The sequence below is a fragment of the Rhinopithecus roxellana genome, chromosome 5 (genome assembly GCF_007565055.1).
Source record: "Rhinopithecus roxellana isolate Shanxi Qingling chromosome 5, ASM756505v1, whole genome shotgun sequence".
Lineage (NCBI taxonomy): Eukaryota > Metazoa > Chordata > Mammalia > Primates > Cercopithecidae > Rhinopithecus > Rhinopithecus roxellana.
In genome coordinates, this window is record NC_044553.1 from 77,367,431 (window position 1) to 77,394,667 (window position 27,237).

The 27,237-nt window shown below is 38.3% G+C and overlaps 2 protein-coding genes and 1 pseudogene across 3 annotated transcripts in view; 1 reads left to right on the forward strand and 2 right to left on the reverse strand.

Annotated features, from left to right (window-relative positions):
* Window positions 1–27,237, reverse strand: part of BBS4 (Bardet-Biedl syndrome 4) — a 393,503-nt gene that overhangs the window by 92,043 nt on the left and 274,223 nt on the right. The gene's annotated exons all lie outside the window — the stretch shown is intronic.
* Window positions 1–27,237, reverse strand: part of ARIH1 (ariadne RBR E3 ubiquitin protein ligase 1) — a 110,251-nt gene that overhangs the window by 8,862 nt on the left and 74,152 nt on the right. The window contains 8 exon segments of the mRNA XM_010385300.2: window positions 1,282–1,339; window positions 2,794–2,924; window positions 5,847–5,918; window positions 6,427–6,469; window positions 9,822–9,928; window positions 11,785–11,851; window positions 18,084–18,139; window positions 18,647–18,739. Coding sequence (XP_010383602.2) covers window positions 1,282–1,339; window positions 2,794–2,924; window positions 5,847–5,918; window positions 6,427–6,469; window positions 9,822–9,928; window positions 11,785–11,851; window positions 18,084–18,139; window positions 18,647–18,739 — 627 coding nt within the window.
* LOC115898075 lies at window positions 23,873–23,970 on the forward strand (annotated as a pseudogene).

The following is a 27,237-nucleotide window of genomic DNA, read 5'->3' on the forward strand; positions in this document are numbered from 1 at the left end:
ACAAGTGCAAGCCACCATGCCCAGCTAATTTTTGTATTTTTAGTAGAGACAGGGTTTCACCATGTTGGCCAGGCTGGTCTGGAACTCCTGACCTCAGGTGATCCGCCTGCCTCGGCCTCCCAAAGTGTGGGGATTACAGGTGTGAGCCACCAAGCCCGGCTGAATTTCCTGGTCTTTTTAAAAAGGGAGAGACAAAACTTTCACTTCTAACAATATGACAGACTAGGTTACATATATATTCACTTCTATATATGATATTTTTATTAGAAATACATTTTGAAGATATGTTAACAAGTAAAACAATAAAAAACAAACCATGTTTTAGATCGTATCCTGGTTACGAAAACCATTTGAAAAGAGTATTTCTGGGACAACTGGGGAATTTCAATATGGAATGGGCGAATGTAGGAACTATTAAATTCCAGGGTTCTACAATTATGATAAAATCACCAGACTGAAAGGAATGAAAAGTGCTTTAGAATCTAATCCACACCTAGTGTTTGGATTCCTTCTATAATAGTGGGTCATTTCCCTATCTAGCAATAGGGAATTTCTCAGCTCCTGAGACACTCCATTCCAAATCAGCTCACCGATAATCATCAGAGCTTCTTGATGAACAAAAAGGTTTAAAAAAACCTTAAGGAAGACATTGCCTATAGAATAGCACCAGGGTCATTTAACAAATGCTGTTCACTACTGTTCTTCTTGGGGTAGGAGGGATCTTTGAGCAAGACTCTACCAAAAGCTAAAATGTACTATGTGACTACATTAATGAAAAGAAAATAAACTTACTCTAAGTAAGAATGTTCTTGATAAATATTTTGGATAAGATTCCCTTTCTAAATGTAAATAGATATCCAATATTTACTGGAATATCTGGAATATCCAAGATTTACTGGAATGTCTTTCAGAATTGAAAACTTCTACTCAATTATTCCCTCGGCCGGGCACGGTGGCTCAAGTCTGCAATCTCAGCACTTTGGGAGGCCGAGGCCAGTGGATCACGAGGTCAGGAGTTCGAGACTAGCCTGACTACTAAAATTAGCAGGGTGTGGTGGCACGTGCCTGTAATCCCAGCTACTCAGGAGGCTGAGGCAGGAGAATCACTTGAACCCAGGAGGCGGAGGTTGCAGTGAGCTGAGATCGCGCCACTACACTCTAGCCTGGGCAACAGAGTTAGACACCGTCTCAAAAAAAAAAAAAAAAAAATTATTCTCTAATGAATATGAATATACAATGTGCATTCTTAGTCAACTATTACCCTGTAATATATATACTTACCTCCTGTGCATCTCTTGCTGCCTTTGCATCATCCTCATTATAGCGGTTACAGTTGTACCTTCAAGTAAATAAAGAGGATTTCATAAAGAAAAAAAAAAAATCAATGAAAAGGAAAAAAAAAAAAAATCCCAGAATTTTAACCTGGATTTACAGATTATCTAACACCAACGTTGTCTTTTATAACAGAGAAACTGAGATGTTAAAACACCCAGGGTTCTACTGCTACGACAGAATTAGCAGGCTGAAAGGAACTGTTCTAACCCTATCTAGTGTTTGAATCCTGTATAATAAATTCGTTCTTTATCCAGTGACAGGAAATTCCCCACCTCCTGAGGCAGTCGATTTCAAATCAACTCACCTATCATTATTAGAAAACACTATCCTTCTAGAACCTTTGACTCTTGTCTGAATTCCTAAAGCAACTTTTTGAGAAAGAGATAAACTTTTCTCTTAGGCCATCTGTTACTTAAGCCAAATATTTCTAATTTTCCAGGATTATTCACTTTATCTGCTCTTTTATAAACCACAGAGAACCAACAGTTGACAACCTACCAGGTAATAGATGCTGTGCTATGTGCTTTGCTATTACAGTTTTTCAGAGTCATTTAAAACTGCATGATATACAGAATGGTGGGAAGTGGGAAACATACCCAGAGAGGTCAGCTCAGAGCGTAGATGAGTAAGACTTGCACTTCCCCTGGAGTGGTTACTATACCCCAGTTACGGGAGCAGCTATTTCTTGAGTGCTTACTATATACCATGCACTTGGCTAAGGACTTTAAATGTACTAACACATCTAATCCCTTAAACATTTTATGAAATATGCATTATTTTCTTCATTGAGAAGATGAAGAATAGAATTTAGAGAGGATGGGAAACATACTTCAGAATATGACAGAGTTAAGACAGAGTTTCAGAGCTTAAACTTTTGCCTGTCACCCAATGGAGGCTTATGCCCTTAACCAGTGAGAAAACTGCTCATATGCTGCGTAAGATTCTTTTTTTTGAGACAGAGTTTCGCTCTTGTTGCCCAGGCTGGAGTGCAATGGGGCGATCTTGGCTCACCGCAACCTCCACCTCCTGAGTTCAAGCGATTCTCCTGCCTCAGCCTCCCAAGTAGCTGGGATTACAGGCATGTGCCACCACGCCTGGCTAATTTTGTATTTTTAATAGAGACGGGGTTTCTCCATGTTGGTCAGGCTGGTCTCGAACTCCCGACCTCAGGTGATCCACCTACCTTGGCCTCCCAAAGTGCTGGGATTACAGGTGTGAGCCACCGCGCCTGGCCCAAGATTCTTTTATTAGTTCAAGTAAGCCATCAATAAAATGAGGAAAGCAGTATGTTTGTGTGTGTGTGTGTGTATGTCTGCATATACTTACAACATTAATCACATACTATGTATTTATTTAGCTTGCAAGTTAGATGGTGATATCTATGAGGTAAAAATGTTATTCATAATACATGGCACATACCTACGTAAATACATTCTTCCCTTAATTTCCCCAACCTACCAGGCAGATCCATGTGGTTCCCACGGGCCAAGACACACCCAGCAAAACTCTGCTTTACAATTCTGGTTACGACAGACCATGTGATTACAACCACCATCCTTCTCAATTGTGACATGGCATTTGGGACATTCCTATGAAAAGAAACTATAAAGTTGGTGTCAATGCTACACTAGGTTGCATTACTAACATTAAAGAAAAGCCAGTTCTAGATGTGGTTTTTAAACATCTTATTTATTGTGGTTAATACACATAAAGCACTTAGAACAGTGTTGAACACTTAAGCACTATTTAAAGTGAGCTGTTACCATTATTACCACTGGCTTTTAAGACGTACAATTTAAGGACTTGTTTTTTTAAACTTAGAGTCTCACTACGTTGCCCAGGTTGTAGTGCAGTGGCTATTCAGAGGCCCAATCATAGCTCACTAAAGCCTTGAACTTCTGGAGTCAAGTGATCTTCCCACCTCAGCCTTCCTAGGATTTCTTTTTAAGCAGAGTTGAGAGACAAAACATTTTAAGTATTTAGTAATAATAGTATTATGGGAGATAAAAGCATTCTATTCATATAAATATACTATACTCTCTAGTGTCATCTAGAAATAATGGAGTAATTCCCATATCCCATGCACTGTTGTCAGTGTGTTATATGTATCAACTAATAATTTCTTATAGTGGTGCTATTCCTATTTCCATTTGTCAGATTAATAAACTAAGGGAGAAAGAAATTATAAAGAAGCTAGTCCAAGGTCACATAAGTAAAGTCAGGATCCAAATCCAAGCAATCTGACTTCAATGTCAGGTAACTAGGAAATCAGACCTTGATTGGTAAATTCATTTTGTGACTACTGGATTTTCCAAGTTTCTCCTGCCAAATACCCAGATTTTAAATTCTTTTCATTGTACTCCTTAACAAGTATGCTACAGAGATCATGTTAGATTATTTTTTTCCAAGTCCAAATCATTTTTTCTTTTTGAGACAGGGCCTCACTGTTGCCCAGGCTGGAGTGCAGCAGCGCAATCACGGCTCACTGCAGGTTTGACCTCAAGGGCTCAAGTCATCCTCCCACCTCAGTCTCCCAAGTAATGGGACTACAGGCACATGCCACCATGCTCGGCTAATTTTTGAATTTTTTGATGAGGTGGCTCAAGCAATCTGCCCACCTCGGCCTCCCAAAGTGTTGGGATTACAGGTGTGAGCCACTGACCTGGCCTCATATCATATTCTTGGTTGCTAGTAAGCCAAAATTACCTCTCTGTAGGCCTATGGTTTTTTTGTTCTTGCATTTGTGATTGAGGTTTGTAACTCCCCCAAGGAGGGAACATCACCCACTATATTAGTATTTGCACAATTTGGCCTTCTTTGCGGAATTGACTATGCTGCCCATCAACGATAGCAATTTAAAATAGGCCAATATAGCATTTTATAAAATTATATATTTCAAATCAAATTTTTGAAATCACCCACATAAGAAATTTTACATTTTTCCAAACAAGCAAATTTCAGGCATAAAATGTTTCATTCTAAATTTCTTGGTTAGAATTAACCAAATAGTATTACACTTCCAAAATGTTAGGATATCACTGACAATATGCAAATCTGTTTAGGGAGCTAATAATCTTAAAAGCTTCTAAAACCTCAAGAGAAAAACTCTTCGGTTTTCTCTCAAAAATACTGAGCAGCTAAATTTGCTTTACAAATTGCCATTCTTCCTTGGTAATCTATAATCTAAACTAAGCCAAACATATTCAAGCCTGTACTCCCTATTTTAAACATCTTCGGGGCTTACGAGTAGGAATCTCTCTAAATGTAGAAAAAAGGCGAGCATTTAAACAATTTAGTGAAAATATAATTGCCTTATTCTAAATATAAGTTTTTCAGAGCATATTAAAGAATTCTGCAACTTTAAGGAACATTTCTTGTGGGAAAATCTTCCATTTTCAAAAAAAGAATGCTTGGTTAAGAATTTTTTTTAATAACAAAAGAAGTAACCACTTTCTGATATTACAGTATATTTACAGTAAGGTTTTCTTTGATTGACGTGAGTTATGCTTATCGTGATGGTTTTGGAGAGAACAAAAAAATACTTCTACCATATATTCCTTAAAGAATTAGGCATTTGTTTTATGTGGCAAGATTCACTGTTTCACTACTTTCCAGGAGATAGAAATGTATATTCATGTTTTATCTGTAAGTATGTAAGATGTATAGTTAAACACACACAGATAACCTGTGTTGGCCTTCACTGTTTACGCACTTCTTACTCTCATTGTCCTGTGATGAGTGAGTGAACAGTTCAAAGATAACTTTATATACTATGGATCAAACAACTCGGCATTCTTTAAAGCATCATCTTTACATGTACAAAATAATAGTAAAAATGAATAGCCCATGAACCACCCTACCATTCATTACCCAAGTCACTCACTATGTGGACAGGATAGGACTGAATTACATAAAGGATGGATAATACAACTTTGTATTGAAAGACTAGCTGGGTACATGGCTGGCATTCAAATGCTTGCTCATTATATTAGTGATTGAGGAGAAGGGTACTCAAGACTTAAACACTTGTAAGACATTTGTCTGGGGTTAATAAAGTGGCTTGCGGTCATAAAGAGACTGAATTTTGAAACTAGTATCAAGAGCAATATACTTCAAGAAAAAAATTTGGAACAAAAATGTAAATCAGCCTAATAGAACCAAGCTAGGCGGAGTAAACTCCAATACATTCGTATACTAAACGGCAGCCAAGCACAAATCCCACACTTGAAAAATTATCAGTTTTTTCCTCTATAGAACACTATTTTTTTTCCAGTAGAAGAAACCTAAGGCAGAGAACTGTGGATACTGTAGTACAGTACTCAATACTCTAAAATAAACTCAAAGACAAAAAGGAAATAACAGGCAAGCATTCTGGAAAAGAAAAAAAAAGACTCAATGAAGAAAAAGATGAAACGAAGCCTGTAAGTAGGTCACCTTATTGCTTTTGCTAATGCCAAAACACCAACCCTTATCATTTTCATTACCAAGAATTACTGAAGGAAAACACTAACCTTTGTGTTGGCTGCAATCCAATTGGAGGTTTCACTGTCATCGTCGCACTTTTTAATCCATTTCTTTAACCACTGTTTGAAAACAACAATTGTTAGAATACAACAAAAGACTTTAAAAAATAGCAAATTACTTTAGCACTTAACTATAGTCAAGCTTAAATGTAAAAGCCAATGAGTAAGATTATCACTAGGCTCACATCTTCTTAAGCCAGGGAAATCCCATAGCTATAACGTCCAGTATATATAAAATCAACCAAAGCAGGATTTTCTTTGGCAGAAGCTAAGTGGGGAACCTAGAGCTTGAAAAGAAGCCTAACTACAAGGTGTGTATTCCCCTAATTACAAAGCCTGACAAAGAGGTGCCTTAGCCATGGTTATCCTAGTAATAATCAGGAGCTGACTTGACTTATACTAAGGAATCACCTCTGAATACATGCAATAATCATCCGAAATTAAAAGCGTTAAAAAAAAAAAAAAACTACCAATAGATAGATAAAATCATCAGCTATGATTTTCAGTCACTAAGTCTTAGAAGTGTGTCATTACATTATTTAAAAATGGAAATGTCAGACAAACTCACCTTACATTTAACAGGATCATGCCAATTTTCTCCACAGTTAAAGCTGTTAAGTGATACAAAGAGTTAACAGAATTAAGGCCTACCTATAGTAAGTAAATAAGCCAATCATTTCATGCCTTATAGTTCCACACTCACTAGTTTCTAGTGACTGGCAAATACAAGGAGAGAATCCATGTCTGCTTTACAGTTAATTACCTAGAATTTAGTATTAGAACTAAAACATAGTGGGTACTCAATATGTGTGAAATGAAGAATGACTATAAGCATGAAGACACGCTTTGATGACAATTTCATAATAATTGTTGCTAAGATGCCTCAGACTATATTGAGAAGTTTCAACCCATGCTTCATCAGTGTATTTTTAATCTTTTATTTAACACCCTAAATGAAGAATAAAAGGCTGACTTTGTAGGTTACTTATAGAATTTAGTACTAATGCACAGTAAACAATACACAGGAAGCAAATAGGTCACATTTTTGCATTATTTAAACAAAAGAACCTCATCCCTGTAGAGGGAAATGGTACTGGGCAAGGTATAAAAAAAAAAAACTACTTACTAAACATGTATTAATCGGTAATTCACTTTTGTTTTCTAAGCTCATGACATATACATTTGTAAAAGAAGGATAATTAACAAACACAAATGCTTAAGAAAAAAATAATAAAACGACAGATTAGCTAATTAAGTAATTTACGAATGGCAAAAAATCCTTTGCTAAAGAGAGAAACAAACTACTATTGATTTAAATCAGGTTAAGATACATGGTTATTTCTGAAAAGAAAGATGGGGAATGGGAAGAAACATGGAACCAAGGAACTTCAAATATATGTGTCACGTTTTATCTCTTAATGAAGAAAAACAAAATACTAATTTCGATTTAGCTGGATTGTAGCTACATAGGGTATTCACTGTTGTATTCTCTATACTTTGACATGTGTCATGCCAAAAATACATTGGAAAGTAGGTATTATCCACCTTTTCTCTAAAATAACAATGCATATTTAATCTTTATCATAACAGTATGTATTTTACACATATTCAATCTCTGTGAGCTTACCTGCTCTTTTTGGAAATATTTATTATTAATGATGTGTTAAGTGTAATTCTATAGATGTTTGGAGGAAAAAAAGAAAGGTATGGCATACCAATAAAATATCTACTCCCCATCCCCCCAAAAATTTGGTTGGCCATGGTGCTTCTTGCCAGTAATCCCAGCACTCAAGGAGGGCCAAGGCAGGTGGATCACTTGAGGCCAGGAGTTCAAGACCAGCCTGGGCAACATGGTGAAATGCTGTCTCTAAAATAAATAAATAAATAAATAAATAAATAAATAAATAAATAAATAAGCAAGCAAGCCAGGCGTGGTGGCACACGCCTGTAATCCCAGCTACTCGGGGGGCACAAGAATCGCTAGAACCTGGGAAGCAAAGGTTACAGTGCGAGATCGTGCCACATATTCCAGCCTGGGTGATGGAGTGAGACCCTCTCTCAAAACAAAACAAAACAAAAAATCTATTTGCTGGGTCTAGAGCCCCTTGGCTTGACGGGCTTCTTACTCCTCAAGACCCTCAAAGGAACAGAAAATCATCTGAAACTTCTAGCAGGATATAAATGTTAGTGTCCCACTAAAATGTGTATGTTAAAACTTTTTTTTTTTTTTTTTTTTTTTTTTCAGACGGAGTCTCGCTCTGTCGCCCAGGCTGGAGTGCAGTGGCCGGATCTCAGCTCACTGCAAGCTCCGCCTCCCGGGTTTATGCCATTCTCCTGCCTCAGCCTCCCGAGTAGCTGGGACTACAGGCGCCCGCCACCACGCCCGGCTAGTTTTTTGTATTTTTAGTAGAGACGGGGTTTCACCGTGTTAGCCAGGATGGTCTCGATCTCCTGACCTCGTGATCCGCCCGTCTCGGCCTCCCAAAGTGCTGGGATTACAGGCTTGAGCCACCGCGCCCGGCATATGTTAAAACTTAATAACCAATGTGAGAGCATTAGGATGTGGAGCCTTTAGGAGGTGAATGGAATTGGCATCCTTTAAAAAAAAAAAAAAAAGGGCCCAGAGAGCTGCCTTGTCCTTTCCACCATATGAGGACCCAGCAAGCAGGCACCATCTATGAACAAGAAAAGTGGGCCCTCACCAGACAACAAATCTTTTGGCACCTTGATCTTGGACTTCTCACCCTTAAGAACTGTAAGAAATAAATTTATGTTGTTTAGAAGCCACTCAGTTTATGGTCTTTTGTTATAACAGCCTGAACATTAAGACAGAAAATGGTACCAAGAAGTGAGGGTGCTGTTGTAACAAAACCAAACATGTGAAAGCTGATTTGAAACTAGGTAATAAGTAGAGGCTGGAAGAGCTTGGAAATGCAAGCTAGAAAAAGCCTAGATCACTGTGAATGAACTGAACTGTTAAGGGTAATTCTGGTAAGGATTCAGAAAGACAGAAGTGTGGGGAATGCCTCAATCATAGAGAAAACCTAAATAAATGGCCATGAACAGAATGTTGTTAGAAATAATGGACATTAAAGGCCATTATGATGAGGTCTCAGATGAACATGAGGAACATGCTGTTAGAAACTAGAAGAAAGGCCATTCTTGCTATGAAGTGGCAAAGAAGTTGGCTGAATTGTTTTGGGGAAGGTAGAGATATGAAACTGAGTATCTGGTTGAGGAAATTACCAAGCAAAGTGTTGAAGATGTAGCTTAGCTTCTCTTCAATGTTTATAGAAAATGCAAGAAGAGATGAATGACCTAGAGATAAACTGTTAATCAAAACAAAATAAGAAGTCAAAAATTTGAAAAATTTTCAGCCTATCCACTTTGGAAAAAACGAGAACACCCGTAAAGGAGCCTGAACTGATTAAGACATCCCCTAATATGTGGCATTGGAAACTTCCTGGCACTTCAAATCTAGAATTCAGAGGCTGAAGAGTATACTATAGAACTCCAAAAGCCCAAGTTACTAAGAAAGCTGGGCAAGAAGGGCCACAGGAAAACTCTCAGTTAAAAAGGAGACCATCAGCCGAATTTACCTGCACATTTCCTTTGCATATGTAAGGTTAAAATTTGGCAGAGTAAAGGAAAACGTATAGTCCCAAATCTACAACTTTGCTTCCCTTAAGTTACAGTGGAGCATACAGGAAGATATGATTCAAGTTGTATATTTTCTCCATAAAAAAAAAAATTCAAAAAAGTTAGATCAAGGAAAGAGGAAAAATTTTTTAAGACGTGACCTTTTCATACAATTCTCAAAGAGATATATACTATTTTAAACCAGTATCAAACATCTCCCTGCCTAAGGGAAACATTTGTTTTCTTCTATTTTACTACCAAGAATAAACAGGAGAAATAAAAACGCTTTGTGCACTATTTCAATTTAGGAAATTACTTGCTTACCAAAATTGGCGCCCACATTTGCAGCGAACAGGTTTAGCATCAGGATATTGGACTTTAACAACATGGTGGCAATCTGGGGCAGGACACCACTTTAACAGTCGATTGCACTGAAATACAAGTTAGAAAATAAAAAATGACAGCTGGTTGGGCACAGTGGCTCACACCTATAATCCCAGAACTTAGGGAGGCCAAGGCGGGAGGACTGTTTGAGGTCAAGCACTCAAGACCAGCCCGGGTAACATAGCAAGACATTGTCTCTACCTTAAAAAAAAAAAAGATTTTAGCCAGTCATGGTAGTATGTGCCTATAGTCCCGACTACACAGGAGGCCGAGGCAAGAGGATCACTTGAGCCCAGAAGGTAGAGGCTGCAGACAGCTGTGATCATCTGCTACACTCCAGCCTGGGTGTCAGAATGAGGCCCTGCCTCAAAAAAAGGCAGCAAATTAAACTAGGTCATGATGCAAGATTTAATAGTACATCAAGCAATTATTTATATTGCTTCTCTGGTACAAGGGGCAAATGGGGGATGATGACACAAGCTTATGAAAACTTGCTGTGGTCTTCTATAGCAACACTTTCAGATGTACTGTTTTTTTTGTTGTTTTTTGTTTTTTTTTTAAGATGACTGATCCTTGAAGACTTGGTTTTATAAAATACATGAATTATCTCTTGTTCTATGTTCTTTTAATCCCACTGAAACTTTAATTAAATATTATGCATGTGATCATTAAAAAGCACTAATTTATTTATAGTTCTATTTCAGGACAATTTTCAAAAGACACAAGAAAATCAGATAGACTCTTATCAAGGAAGGTGCTTAGATGCTACAGAACAGTTCAAGATAGGCTAAAGGATATACATACAAATTCTCCCATAAAAAGCTCTTGTAAGAAAAGAAAAAAACCCAGTTCCTAAACCACAGGCAGAGAGTGCATTTAGTTCCTCAGAAGGAAATATAACTTTTATAGTATTTTTATTATGAAACAAAACACTCTGCACCAGAATTCAGAAGTCCATTGACCATTTCAAATAATACATTATTTCTAAAATAGGCTGTTTCCAGGTTTAATCTCTAACAGAAATAATTACTTTTTAGAATTAGAAGACCAAGTTACACTGATGTTGTCATACAGGATCTGGTAAACTCCTCTGTAAAGAGCCAAGAGGGTAAAGAATTTTGGTTTTGCAGGCCAGAACAGCCTCTGTAGCAACTACTCAACTCTGCCACTGTAGCACAAAAGGAATCATAGAACAAATGGGCAAAGGCATGGTCCAATAAAGTATAGCATTCTTTATTAACAAGATTTACTGGTAATGAAACCTAAAACGAGCAGAGAAATAGCGGGGTTAGAATCTCAAACATGGTTACAAACATGACACGATTTAGTAATCTACTACAATTCTCTGCTATGGTAAAGAAAAATAAAGAAAGAATACACTAAAAATGATTTTATTATCCAAGGTCAAGATATATGGAGAGATCTACTTACTGCTTTCTCATACTCTTTTATTTTATTTTACTTTTTATTAAGAGGGAGTCTCGCTCTGACATCTGGGCTGGAGTGCGGTGGCACGATCTCAGCTCACTGCAACCTCCGCCTAAGAGGTTCAGGTGATTCTCCTGCCTCAGCCTTCCAAGTAGCTGGAATTACAGGCTTGTGCCACTGCGCCCAGCTAATTTTTGTATTTTTAGAGGAGACGGGGTTTCACCATGTTGGCCAGGCTGGTCTTGAACTCCTGATCTCAGATGATCCACCCACCTCGGCCTCCCTTAGTGCTGGGATTACAGGCGTGAGCCACCGCACCCGGCCTGTCATACTCTTTTGAGAATAAAGGTATTTTGGCATGCTTCAAAATATGGTAAAGATGTTTTCTTACTGTCAATAAATTATAATTTTTTTAAATAATATTTCTATTAATAAACAGAATTCCTTCCTACAAGAAGGAAAACAAATCACTTACCTCTACAAAGCTATTTGTTATTAAATGCTGATACTTTAATTTAACTTTTGAATCTGTGATCAGGCGCCTGAAACCAAGAATAAAAATAGATTAGAAAGTTTCCAGTCAAGAGTAATTTCCACATTTACAAAATGTAGTTTCAAAAGCTGTTTATGCTAATAGCTACAACATGTTTATGCCCTAAGCTATAAATACTGAAATGCACACAGGCCTATCAACAAACGTAATTGTACTGATCAAAACAATAATTTCAAAGTCTGTATAGTTTTATTTTCATAGACATTTTTTTTCCATGGTTCTTATTTTTTAAATATTCTACTTTTACCCAGTTTTTATTATAGCCTAATGACTTACCAACTAGAGCCAAGTTTAGGCGCATTTCAGGGTCTTTTGACTCTGATATCATGCCTTAAAAGACAGCAATTCTCAGCACTTTCCTTCAGACACCCCACCCAAATCAGTATGTGAAATGAGACAGATATTGTTGACAGAAATGTTAAGAAATGGATCCAGGTTTTGTGACACCTAAAGGTCATATAATTTTAAGAGCCTTCTTCTTCTGAGAACTCTTGGAAATTAACCAGAAATGCTCATTGATTGCATCCTGGCCTCTTCTGAACACTCTATAATTCACAAGAATTTCCAGAATTCACAGGAGCCCACGTAGTGAGGAACCCTGAAGCTTAAGTTCATTTAATTCTATGGTAAATACTCCTGAGTGTATTACAAGAAAAAGAATTCCCACTGAGAAAGACAGGAAGAACATGCATGTAGCTCAACCCCACTAAAATATTAAAAATATTTTAAATGAATCAGACAATCTGGCCTCATCTGCCTCTTCTGAGCTTCACAGGACTCTCTCCTTCCACAAGATCCCACCCTGTCCTGTGCCACTTTCAGTGCACTTCTATCACATTCGTATTCTTGTATTTCCTTCAAAACAGTTTAAGTACCACCCTTCATCAGAGGTTTTGCATAAGGCTGCCTCCCTTGGAAAGACAAGAATACTATAATGGGATGAATACTAAGATGGGAGAGCCTAGGTTTGAATGCCGGCCTCACAACTCACTAGCTATGAACTGAAGGTAAATTCTTTGAACTTTCCATTCCTCAGGTTACTAATCTGTAAAACAGATATCAAAAATACGGTCGTGAGACTAGAATAGTGCCTGGCAGATAGTAAGCACTCAATAAATATTAGACGCTATTACTATATTACTTCATTCAGTTACAATAAAGTATTACTCAAGGAAGTCTTTTCTGAGTTTCCACATTCGTTTGGATATAGATCCCCTCTCAATTCTCATGGTACCTTAAAATCTCCTTTATAGAAATTATCATAATTTTAATTAGACAGTTATCTATATAATCATTTAATATTTGTCTTTCTCCTCCCAACCCCAAGAAAGGATACCCAGGTGTCTGGTACAGTGCCTGGCCTGTAGAAAGTGTTCAATTAATATTTTTTAAATGAGTAAATCTCCGTATTTCACAGAAGTGGAACCTGTGGTCTAAAAATAATTCGTGTGGTTCCTCAAAAAGTTAAACAGAGCGGGCCGGGCGCGGTGGCTCACGCCTGTAATCCCAGCACTTTGAGAGGCTGAGACGGGCGGATCACAAGGTCAGGAGATCGAGACCACCCTGACTAACACGGTGAAACCCTATCTCTACTAAAAATACACACACAAAAAAAATTAGCCGGGCATGCTGGCGGCGCCTGTAGTCCCAGCTACTGGGGAGGCTGAGGCAGGAGAATGGCGTGAACCCGGGAGGCAGAGCTTGCAGTGAGCCAAGATCGCGCCGCTGCACTCCAGCCTGGTGACAGAGCGAGACTCCACCTCAAAAAAAAAAAAAATTAAACATAGCATTACCACATGACCCAGCAATTCTCCTTTGAGGTATATATATACTTAAGAGATTAAAAACAGGTGTTTACTGCGGGGCGCGGTGGCTCACGCCTGTAATCCCAACACTTTCGGAGGCCGAGACAGGCGGATCACGAGGTCAGGAGATCGAGACCATCCTGGCTAACATGGTGAAACCCCATCTCTACTAAAAATACAAAAGTTAGCCGGGCACGGTGGCAGGCGCCTGTAGTCTCAGCTACACAGGAGGCTGAGGCAGGAGAATGGTGTGAACCCGGGAGGCAGAACTTGCATTAAGTGTAGATCGCGCCACTGCACTCCAGCCTGGGCGACAGAGCGAGACTCCGTCTCAAAAAAAAAAAAAAAAAAAAAAAAAAGGTGTTCAACTGAAAAACTTGTACACAAATGTTCATATGTTTACATAACACATTTCCGTAAAAAATGGAAATGTCCATATAATGGAACCATTATTCAGCAATGAAAACGAATGAAGTGTTGATTCATAATACAACATGGATGAATCTTGAAAACATTAAATAAGCCAATCACAAAAGGCAACATATTATATGATTCCATTTATATGAAATGTCCAGAGAGGGAGAAAGGAGTAGCAAATGACTGCTTAATAGATATAAGGTGATCAAAATAGTCTGCAATTAGGTCATGTTTCTAGAGTAATATTATGTATATACTAAAAGCCACTGGATTATATACTTAAAAAAACAGTTGCTGGCCAGGAGCAACTGCTCATGCCTATAATCCTAGCACTTTGGGAGGCAGAAGTGGGCAGATCACTTGGGGTCAGGAGTTGAAAACCAGCCTGGCCAACATGGTGAAACCTCATCTCTACTAAAAATACAAAAAAATTAGCTGAGCATGGTGGCGGGCACCTGTAATCCCAGCTACTCAGGAGGCTGAGGCAGGACAATCACTTGAACCTAGGAGGCAGAGGTTGCAGTGAGCCGAGATCATGCCACTACTGCACTCCAGTCTGGGCAACAGAGAGAGATTCCATCTCAAAGAAACAAAAAACAAAAAAAACCCATTGCTTCTTAAACAACACAGGTTTGAACTGCATGGGTCCACTTACACATGAATATTTTTCAACCAAATGTGGATTGAAAATAGTTATTTGTGGGATGTGAAACCTGCATATATGGGTGGTCGAATTTTTGTATACATGGGTTCTGCTGGGCTGACATGAGCATGTGCAGATTTTGGTATATTCAGGGTGTAGGGTGTGGGTCCTGGAACCAATGCCCAGTACACTAAGGATGACTGTAATTAAAATGAGTTTTATGTTACAGAGTTTATATCAATAAATAATAATAAGGAATATTATCAGGCCAAAAGTCAGATGTCCTGCTTGCCAAACAAATGCATCTTATTTACACATGTATTACCCATAATGCTTTTCGGGTGTAACAAATCCTAATGATTTCTGATAGCTGACCTTAGCCTAAAAAGTTATCTAAACCTGGCATGGACCACCAGGACTGGTGACAGCAAATGTCAGCCAATAGTTATTAGGACAAGGTTCTGCCCTTAGTTTATCTGATATTGATAAGGAAGTAAAAGAAAGTGAGCATCCATCTTCGAGACTAGGCATTCTCAAGAAGGTGGCAGCAAGTGTCACTCTGGTCATTTATAAGACAATTCTCTTGACAAAGATTTGTTGCCATCACAAACTGAAAATAGTTATTGGCCGGGTGCAGTGGCTCACGCCTGTAATTCTAGCACTTTGGAAGGCCAAGGCAGGCAGATCACCTGAGGTCAGGAGTTCGAGACCAACCTGGCCAACATGACAAAACTCTGTCTCTACTAAAAATACAAAACTTAGCCGGACATGGTGGTGTACACCTGTAATCTCACCTACTCGGGAGGCTGAGGCAGGAGAAGTGCTTGAATCCAGGAGGCAGAGGCTGCAGTGAGCCGATATGGCACCACTGCACTCCAGTCTGGGCAAACCAATAAATTAATTCACCGCATAAACAAAATTAAAAACCATTATCATCTCCTCAAATGACACAGAGAAAGCTTTCAATAAAGTCCAATATCTCTTCATGATAAAAACCATCAACAAACTAGGCTTTGAAGGAACATATCTCAAAATAATAAGAGCCATCTACGACAAACCCACAGCCAACCTCATACTGAAAACAGGCAAAAGCTGGAAGCATTCCACTTAGGAAAGGGATGCCCATACTCACCACTCCTATTCAACATAGTACTGGAAGTCCTAGCCAGAACAATCAGGCAAGAGAAAGAAATAAAACGTATCCATATGGGAAAAGAAGTCAAATTATCAATCTTCACTGATGATGATACTATACCTAGAAATAACCCTAAAGACATTGCCAAAAGGCTCCTAGAGTTGACAAAGTCAGTAAAGTTTCAGCATACAAAATAAATGTACAAAATTCAGTAGCATTTAATATATACCAATAACATTCAAGGTGAGAGCCAAATAAATAATGCAATCCTATCGATAATAGTCACACACACATAAATGGTTTTTAGGATAAGTAGCTAGCCACCTGCAGAAAAATGAAACTTAACCCCTGTATCTTTCACCATATACAAAAATTAACTAAAGGATTAAATACTTTAATGTAAAAGCTCAGTCTATAAAAATCTTAGAAGAAAATCCATGAAATACCATTCTAGACATCAGCCTTAGCAAAAATCCATGAAATACCATTCTAGACATCAGCCTTAGCAAAGAATTTATGACAAAGTCCCCAAACGCAACTGCAACACAAGCAAAAATTGACAAGTGGGACTTAACTAAACTAATGAGCTTCTGTACAGCTAAAGAAACTATTAAAACAGAGTAAACAACCTACAGAATGGGAGAAAATATTCAAATTATACACCCAACAAAAGCCTCATATCCAGAATCTATAAAGGAACTTAAACAAGCAAAAAACAAATAATCCCATTTAAAAATAAGCAGGCTACCTTGCCAATGAAGTAGCCATTCCTTTGTTTCTTTACTTCTCTAATAAATTTGCTTTCACTTAAAAAAAAGAAAAAAAGGGGCAAAGTACATGAATAGACCCTTCTCAAGAAGACATACACAGAGCCAACAGATACAAAAAAAGTTCAACACTAATTATTAGAGAAATGCAAATCAAAACCATAATGATGTACCGTATCATCTCACACCAGTCATAAGGAATATTATTTAAAAGTAAAAAAAAGTAAAACAAAAAATAATTTTAAAAAGTAAAAAAATAACAGATGCTGGTGAGATCACAGGGAAAATAAATCACTCTACCAAAAAGACACATTCACTAGTATGTTCACTGTGGCATTATTCACAATAGCAAACACATGAAATCAATCTAGATGCCCATCAACAGTGGACTGGATAAAGAAAATGTGGCACACGTACACCATGAAACACTATGCAGTCATAAAAAAGACGGCACAATCATGTCCTTTGCAGCAATACAAATGCAGCTAGAGGTCATCATTCTAAATGAATTAACACAAAAATACTCAATACCACATGTTCTCATTTTTAAGTGGGAGCTAAATGGTGTATACATGTGAAGATGAGAATAAAAGACAGTGGGAACTATTAGAGTGAGTAGGGTGGGACGGCAAGAGTTGAAAAAACTATCAGGTATTGTGCTCACTACCTGGGTGATGGGATCATTTGTACAGCAAACCTCACGGACAAGGAATTTACCCATGTAACAAACCTGCACATGTACACCTGAACCTAAAATAAAAGTTGAAAGAAAAAAAAGAAAGAACGTTTCACAAGAAGAGTTGTTAGTTGAAAGCCTCCAGCTTGCCTCCAGCTGTAGTGTATCTGAAATCAGTAGCAGTGTTTCAGCAAAGACCATGATTCCCTGGGTAGTCTCCGTCAATGACTGAGCATATCAAGCGTACTGGGCCCAGCTCTTTCTACTTATTAAGGTATCCCTCTATAGGCAATCTATGCACAGAAGTTCCCCCACAGGGCTGCTAAAGACTCTCATAGCTGTATTATGTGAAGTCTCTTCCTGTTGAATCTTCCTTCTTTCTTGTCTTTAACAGATGTCAGGCCTACATCAATGTCTACCTGCTCCTGCTGTTTACCTTACACATCTGCTATTCCACAATAAGTCAGTTTCACTTTTTATTCTATCTTGGGATCTGCTTCCAAGAGCACCTCAACTAACACGTAGGCACATTCTAATTTCCAATCCCAAGGTTTATCAAAATCTAGCTACCATTCATTTCTAAGTTTGTAAGAATAGTGATCAGGCGTTTAACCAAGTTACAAATGGGCTTTTGTACTGCTACTAAGGAATGGAATGTAGATGTAAAAGTTTCTTCAGACTTTGAGAAGTTTCACTTCCTTTGAGGTGCTAAGTAAAAATTAATTTGGTTTAACCAACTAACCAATATTCACATGCAGAATCTATCAAAAATACTTACATAACTGTGTTGTCATCCACTAAGATATCACAACCATGAGCAGGACACGAAATAGTCTGAAAAAGATTGAAATTTAAACTGTCTTCATTCAACAAATATTTAATGAATGCTTACCATTGCCAGGCACTTTGCTAGGTTCTGGGAATACTTTAATGTTTATAGGATCTCAATCCTTCCCTTTCTCCTTAAAGGAAACGTGTGTGAGAGTATATTTATCACCACAAAGCAACTAGATTTGCTAACCTGAGTGATTGGTTTTTAAACACACAACTTCAAAGGCAAAAGCACGATAATCTTACAAAACTGTGCAAAAAGTTTCAGTTAACATAAACCAATACTGATGCCGGCTGAGAAAACATTACCTGGAGTGGTTCTTTAACTGGAATGCCACATTACTTTAGGAAAAAGCCTATTACCTTTAGTTGTTTGAATCTAGAAAAATGTTCCCCATCCGATTCATGACACACAAAGCTTCACCTGTTTTTATTTGTGCAAATTTGTGCAAGGGTCTGAACACTATAGGAAATTCAACAAAAAAGTGATAAACAACTTGGTATCTTTACCTGACCCATGCCTTCTTCCATTATTTTGGTAGTTAAATATTCACTCCAGCATTGCATACAAAACTTATGTCCACATTCAAGGCCAGTGAAATACTGTTAAGAAAAATAAAACATGAACTTAACAAAGACATTATTAGAAAAATCACTATAAACAGTGACTCAATAGGGCTTGATAAGGTCACATTTCTTACAGTGGCTAAAATGTCCAGTTTGACAATAGATGGGCTCCTAAAATGAGCTTTTCATGGTAAAATCTGGACATGCAAATTACACTGAACACACATACATCTTACGAATGGTGGGCAACAACATCTGTATTAAATATAAAAAGACAGACAAATGAGCATATGAAAGAATGCTCAGTAACATTCAGCATCAAAACCACCACGAAGGCTGGGCAACATGGCAAAACCCTGTCTCTACAAAAAATACAAAAATTAGTCAGCCATGATGACGCATGCCTGTAGTCCCAGCTACTTGGGAGGCTGAGGTGGAAGCACTGCCTGAGCCTGGGAGGCAGAGGCTGTAGTGAGCTGAGATCACACACCACTGCACTCCAGCCTGGCTAAAAGAATGAGACCCTGTCTCAAACAAAACAAAACAACACCACTTCACACTCACTAGAACAGCTACAATTAAAAAGACAGATAAAGCAGGGCATACTGGCTCATATCTGTAATCTCAGCACTTTGGGTGGCTGAGAGGGGAGGATTACTTGAGGCAAGGAGTACAAGACCAGCCTGGGCAACATAGTGAGACACTGTCTCCACAAAAAATTAAGAAATTAGCCAGGTGTGGCAGCACATGCCTGTAATCCCAGCTACTCAGGGGGGCTGAGGTGGGAAGATCACTTGAGCCTGAGAGGTCAAGGCTACAGTGAGCTGTCATCATGCCACTGCACTCCACACTGGGCAACAAAGTGAGGCTCTATTCGGAAAAAAAAAAAAGACAGATAATATTAATAATGAGTGTTGGTGGGGATGTAGAAAAATTGGAGCCTTCGTACACTGTTGATAGAGATGTAAAATGGCACAGCAACTTTGGAAACAATCAGGCAGTTCCTCAAAATATTAAACATAGGGTTACCATATGACCCAGCAATTCCAATCCTAGGTATATACTCGAAAGAAATGAAAACATACATCCATACAAAAACTAGTACACAAGTGTTCATTATAGCATTATTCGTAACAGCCAAAAAATGAAAACAATCCAGATGTTCATCAACTGAAGAAAAAAAAGTATTTTTTCCATATAATTTCCACAAATAAAATATTATTCAGCCATAAAAGGAAATAAAGTACTGATACATGGCCACTATATAGATGAACCTTGTTTTCAAGGTTCTTCTCCTATCACTTGCATAGTGAAATTTCTTGTAAAAGAGTGAAAATAAGCCAGTCATCAAAGATCACATATTGATTCTTTTCTCTTTTCTTTTTTTTTTTTTTTTGAGACCGAGTCTCACTCTGTCACCTAGGCTGGAGTGCAGTGGTGCCATCTCGGCTCACTGCAACCTTCGCCTCCCGGGTTCAAGCAATTCTTCTGCCTTGGCCTCCCAAGTAGCTGGGACTACAGGAGCGCGCCACCACACCCAGCTACTTTTTGTATTTTTAGTAGAGACAGGGTTTCACCATATTGCCAGGCTGGTCTCCAACTCCTGACCTCATGATCCACCCACCTCGGCCTCCCAAAGTGCTGAGATTACAGGCGTGAGCCACCATGTCAAGCCTTGTTTGACTCTGTTACATGAAAAGTCCAGAATAGGTATATCCATTGACAAAGAAAACAGATGAGCAGCTGCCTATGGGCTGGGGGACTTGGGAGGAATTAGGGGGTGAATTTAAAAAGGTATCTCCTGGGGGGTTATCAAGTGTTTTTAAAATTGTGGTGATGGCACGTAACTCTGTAGAATATATTAAAACCACTTTAAATGGGTGAACTGGATGGTATATAAATTATATCTCAATAACTGTTATGAAAAGACTTATTCAGAATAGCTAAGGATAATAGTAACTAACACTTTGTTTTAAATGTTAGAGTTAAGGGATCCTTAAATGAAGCTGTATCCTCTAATGGGACATTAAGTAAACACTTTAAATAATATTAGATGATCTGGAGGATTATGCCTTTTAAAAATATTCAAATAATGGTTACCTTATTTTAAAGAACATTTTGCAATAATTCACCACTAAATTATTTTTAATTGAGTAAGTTATATAGGCTTATGATTAAAAACAATTTTTTTAACAGTACAAGTTCAGAGTTTATGCTGAAAAATAAGCCTCCCTAGGCCGGGCGCGGTGGCTCACACCTGTAATTCCAGCACTACCGGAGGCAGATGTGGGCGGATAACTTACAGTCAGGAGTTCAAGACCAGCCTGGCCAATGTGGCGAAACCTGTCTCTACTAAAAATACAAAAATTAGACAGGTGTGGCGTTGAGGCAGGCATATCACTTGAGATCAGGAGCTCAAGATCAGCCTGGCCAAAACGGCGAAACCCTGTCTCTACTATAAATACAAAAATTAGCCAGGTGTGGGGGCAGGCACCTGGAGTCCGAGCTATTTGGGAGGCTGAGGCGGGAGAATCGCTTGACTCTAAGAGGGGGAGGCTGCAGTAAGTCAAGATCGGGCCACTGCACTCCAGCTTGGGTGACAGAGTGAGACTGTCTCAATTAAAAAAAAAAAAAAAAAGGCCTCCCTCATTCCCATCCCTGTTGTTTGTTTCCTCTACCCGGAGGCAACTGCTATTTCCAGTTGCTTACAAATTCTTCCAGAGGTGTTCTAATTTACACACTTACACACACATTGTAACAGTACCACAAATTCTCTTCTGCACCTTGTTTTTTGCTGTTGTTGTTTAAAAAAATCCAATAGGGCTGGGCAAGGTGGCTCACACCTGTAATCCCAGCACTTTGGGAGGCCAAGGCAGGTGGATCATTTGAGGTCAGGAGTTCGAGACCAGCCAAGCCAACATGGTGAAACCCTGCGTCTACTAAAAATACAAAAAACTAGCCAGGTGTGGTAGTGTATGCCTGTAATCCCAGCTACTCAGGAGACTGAGGCAGCAGAATCCCCTCAACCCAGGAGGCGGAGGTTGCGGTGAGCCAAGATCGCACCCTTACACTCCAGCCTGGGTGACAGAGCAAGACTCCGTCCTAAAAAAAAACAAAAAAACAAAATCCAATGGATTTCTCATGTAGTACCACACTGGTGCAAGTTTGCCTCTTTATAGAAAGGTACCGCAATTTTATTTACAGTCTACTATTAATGAACTTTTATACTACCCTTTTTTCCCCTACTACACTACTGCATTGACTATATATATGTCTTTGTGGTCTTATGAATATCTTACGACAAATCTGTAGAGGTGACATTATAATAAATATATACATTTACAACCTAATAGCTATCATCAGGCTCCCCTGCAAAGAGGCTGTCGTCATTTATACTGTGCAAGAGTACTTGGTTTCTCACACCCATGACAATGTAGTATATGATCCAACTCCTTGATCTTTGCCAATCTAACAGGTGAAAAATGCACTAACTTCTTTAGTTTTGATTTGAATTTCTTTTATTATAAATGAAGTTATAATATTTCAAAAAATTTTTTACACTGTATATTTCCTTTTCTGTATACTCTCTTCATATATTTTGCCAACTTTGCTGTGAGTTTTTCACTTATTTACGGGGGCTTTTTACTTATGTAGGAAATAGGCCATTTATAAGTAGGGGAAATCTTTTCCCCCACTTTAATTCTTAGTGTTCATATTTTGTTGCCATACAGAAGCTCTTTATTCATACACAGTGAAACTCATCACTGTTTAATTTATGACTTGTGAATTCATTAACTTTTATTTATGAAGCTAGGTAGGAATCTTAAGTTTCTATTCCTTATGGCTACCAAGTTGCTCCAACACCATGTAACAAATAATCAACCTTATTTGAAATGCCTCCCCTATAAACATTAAATTCTCCTCATGCATATCTGACTCCTGTTCCACTGCTACCAAGTATCAAATAGTCCACCCTATTTGAAATGCCTCCTCTATAATACACTAAACTCTCCTCATGCATATTTGACTCTATCCTGTTCCACTGCTCTGCCTATTCTTGTATGTAGTAGGACTAGTCCTCACTCAACTCTCCCCTATCAATCTAATCTTCTTTTTCAAGATTTTCCTATTTCTTCGATCTCAAATATTCAAGTCATCCTTTTATCTTAGTATTTGAAGTTTTCTTCAAAGTGATCTTTCACATTTCTTATCAAGTTTATTCCTAGCTCTTTTATTCTTTTTGTGGCTCTTATAAAGCGTATTTTAAAATTCCCTTAGGGTATTTTAAAATTCCCTTAGACTTTCTATTTAGCCATTATGTGACATGTACCTATAAAATTCCTGATGCTACTTATGATATTAGATACAAATACTTGGTTAGGATAGAAATTCTATATATAGCATATCAACTATATTTTTTAAATACATAGACAAAGACATGAAAATAAATGTATGAGAGGGCTGGGTACGATGGCTCATGCCTGTAATCCCAGCGCTTTGGGAGGCTGAGGCAGGTGGATCACGTGAAGTCGGGAGTTCGAGACCAACCTGGCCAACACGGTGAAACCCCATCTCTACTAAAAATACAAAAGTTAGCTGGGCGTGGTGGCGCACACCTATAATACCAGCTACTCGAGAAGCTGAGGCAGGAGAATCGCTTGAAACCAGGAGGCAGAGGTTGCAGTAAGCCGAGATCACACCACTGCACTCCAGCCTGGGCAACAGAGTGAGACTTCATCTCATTTTTAAAAAAAAATTATATATATATATATGAAGTGTATCAGTCCTGCAATTAGGTTTACTGAAAGAATGACAGGTAAAATATATATCAAGCTTAAAGGGAGTCTATTATCATTACTCCCCATCAGAGAAGGAGATCTAACTTGTTACCACATCACTAATGGAGTCTTTGATTTTTAAGGCTATTAAAGGAAGGGGTATTCTGTAAAAGACATACAGTAAATATATCACCAACTCTAAAATGTTTTATTCAAAACTTAAAAACATATATAAATGCTTATATGTGCTTCATTCTTTGTTCAAGTAGGAACCCTTAAGAGAGATCAATGGTCACAATGGCTACCAAGTAATCACTTTAAGTCTCAACCTTTTTGACTTCTAGTCTAGAGCTCATTTTAAGATAAAAAGATAGAAAAAAAAGACAGAAAGATAGTTCACAAATGTAATCATTGGGTTTTCACACTCGTGTGAGATGTACCTCTTTCAACCTTGTTACAACTTCAGCACATACATAAAAGCTTTTTATTCTTTTTAAATAACTTTTCTAATCAAATACCAAGATTAAACAAGTTAGGAAAATAAATCATACATGCATGTCGAAAGATACAGCAAAAAAATAAAAACACCAAAAACCAAAAACCAAATCTGTGGTCTAAAGATACATATTCATTGTGCTTTAGAGGAATGTATTATTATCACAGATATCTTCCTGTCTATCTCACTTTCCTTTCCTTTTCCGTCCTCTGATATATTTGTTTCCTCAAAACCTCGAGCTGGGTTCACCTACATGGCTCCCTGGGCTTTCCCCTAACCCAGGGGATCATATTATCTATTCCCTAAATTTATCCCTATTTATATCACAGACACATCCGATCAAGAGAGTACATGAAAAATACATGAAATATCTACAGAAGAAATTAATGGACTTAAAGAAACTAAAGAATACACTCTTAAAAGTTTCATTTATCTGCATCACTTTACATACACAGCAACTAAACCCCTTTGTTTACAAAAATAGAACAAATGACCTAGGGTCATTATACCTAGGTATTTATACACAAGTTCCCTTGTGTATAATACATAATGTGTTAAATGGAAGATAGGGTAAGACCTAGATATTTTCAAGCAGTGTTTCTAGCAACACCAAGATTCCACAGAGGGGCATCAAGGATGGGGTATGGGAAGGTGGACCACCCTTCCTCATAATTTCAACTCTGCCTTTACCTATTTCACATATGTTATTCTTTAAATATACAAATTATTTACTTCATAAAAATGAGACACTGGCCGGGCATGGTGGCTCACTCCTGTAATCCCAGCACTTTGGGAGGCTGAGGTGGGTGGGTCACCTGAAGTCAGGAGTTGGAGACCAGCCTGGACAACATGGTGAAACCCCATCTCTACTAAAATTACAAAAATTAGCCAGGTGTGGTGGCGGGTGGCTGTAATCCCAGCTACCTGGGAAGCTGATGCAGGAGAATCACTTGAAACCAGGAGGTGGAGGTTGCAGTAAGCCGAGAACATGCCACTGCACTCCAGCCTGGGCAACAAAGCAAGACTCCGTCTCAAAAAAAAAAATAGAGAGAGACACTGTAGTCGAAGCTACATTTCCTAGTACAGTGGTGGGCCAGTACAGCTATTATCTTAACTACTTTAACCTAAAACATTAAGTTGCTAGGGTCAAAAAAATTTCTGACTTAGCTACAACACATTTGGGAAGGACTAGGGTGGAGAGCAGAATCTATGAATTTACAAAATGCTCCAATGTCTCAGGACATAGTTTTTAAAGAAGCAGCCACTCAGGACAGTTAACTCCAAAGGGTTGTAAACTAAGCTATCAAAAGTATTTATTTTAAAATGTGCATGTGACACTGCATAAAGCAAAAATTGCTTTCTGGAAGGATAAAGATACTGAAGATATATATAATAAAAAAGTACAAATGCTTGGAGAGTAGTAAAATGTGCGAGTTATATAATGTAGGTAAAGAACTCACTCATCCAATAATAAAGCTCCATGAAGAATTTCAGGTGACATTTACTTTCAAAACTCTAGAGGTTAAACTTATCCTTCTATATTTGTCTAAAAATTATGAGGATAGGACATCCTAGTTTTGTCATGATACTTTTCGGAACACTTAGCAGTTTCCATAATGCTTTTAACTTACTTGCCAACCCATGCTGTTCCTTTTGCTATCTTGTCCTATCACTTGCACAGGAAAATTTCGTGTAAAAGAGTAATTTATTTACATTTATTGCTTCCATTTCCTTTCCCACCTTCAAGTCAATGACTCTTTAGCCCATGAAGTTTGGTTTCTCATCCTACTGCACTCCTTCACTTCATTTCAAATTAACTTTTTAAATCTTTTCTCTGAATCTTTTAGTACTATTTACCATCCCCCAGTTCTTGAAAGTACATTCTCTCTTCCTTTGGATTCTGTATTGCTACATTTTCCTGGTTAGCCTAACTACCATGCCTTCAGATGTTAGTTCAAATTTCTGTGAATTTCTGTGGTGAGTCCTCCCTGATCAAAAACTGGGTTAGGTATCCCTCCAACACGTTCCCACAGTATCGTTATCTTATATTTGCCCTGCCAAAGCACTTACCATTCTTTCTGAATATGTCACCTTACTACTTACCTACCCAACTAACCCGTAAATTATTTGAAGTTAGGAATTATGTATTTATTCTCCATTATTTCTTAGAATAGTGCCTAGTGTGTTCAATGAATAGGTTCTCCATCATCAGTTACACTGTAAATCTCAAGTCATGATTTTGAAATTCTAGTTTGTTGAGACTGTTAAGACAATACCAAGAACAGTGAGAAAGTTATAGTGGATATTTGTAAGCAGCTAGCTTCAGTACTCAAATCAGAGTTAAGATTTAAATTAAGAAGGAACTGGCTATGATAGAGCAGGAGGAAAAACACCAAGAAGTAAGGAAACCTTGTAAAACCTGGGTCTTAGTATTACCTCACGGAAGCATTTAACTGTAAGCACTATGTAAATCTCAACTGGCAAACAGAATCTGTTAAAGACAATAAAACAGTCAAAATATGAATTTAATATATTCTAATAGTATTTTTTTAAATATTCAAATTAGAATTGTGATTTAAGGTAAGAGAAATGATACAGTTTTCAGGCTGGAAGAAAACTGAAAGAATATCTTATTCAACTCAGAAAGAAAAAGAAACTGCTGGGTGCGGTGGCTCACACCTGTAATAATCCCAGCTCTGTGGGAGGCTAAGGTGGGTGGATCACCTGAGGTCAGGAGTTCAAGACCAGCCTGGCCAATATGGTGAAACCCCATCTCTACTAAAAATACAAAAATTAGCCAGGTGTGGCAGCGGGCGCCTGTAGTCCCAGCTACTCGGGAAGCTGAGGCAGGAGAATCACTTGAACCTGGGAGGCGGAGGCTGCAGTGAGCCAAGACTAACATCGCACTCCAGTCTGGGCAACAAGAGCAAAACCCATGCCAAAAAAAAAAAAAAAAGAAAGAAAAGAAAAGAAGAGACCAGGCGCAGTGGCTCACGCCTGTAATCCCAGCACTTTGGGAGGCTGAGGCAGGCGGAACACGACGTCAGGAGATCGAGACCATCCTGGCTAACATGGTGAAACCCCGTCTCTACTAATAATACAAAAAATTAGCCAGGCTTGATGGCAGGCGCCTGTAGTCCCAACTACTCGGGAGGCTGAGGCAGGAGAATGGCGTGAACCCGGGAGGCAAAGCTTGCAGTGAGCCTAGATGCACCACTGCACTCCAGTCTGGGTGACAGAGCAAGACTCTGTCTCAAAAA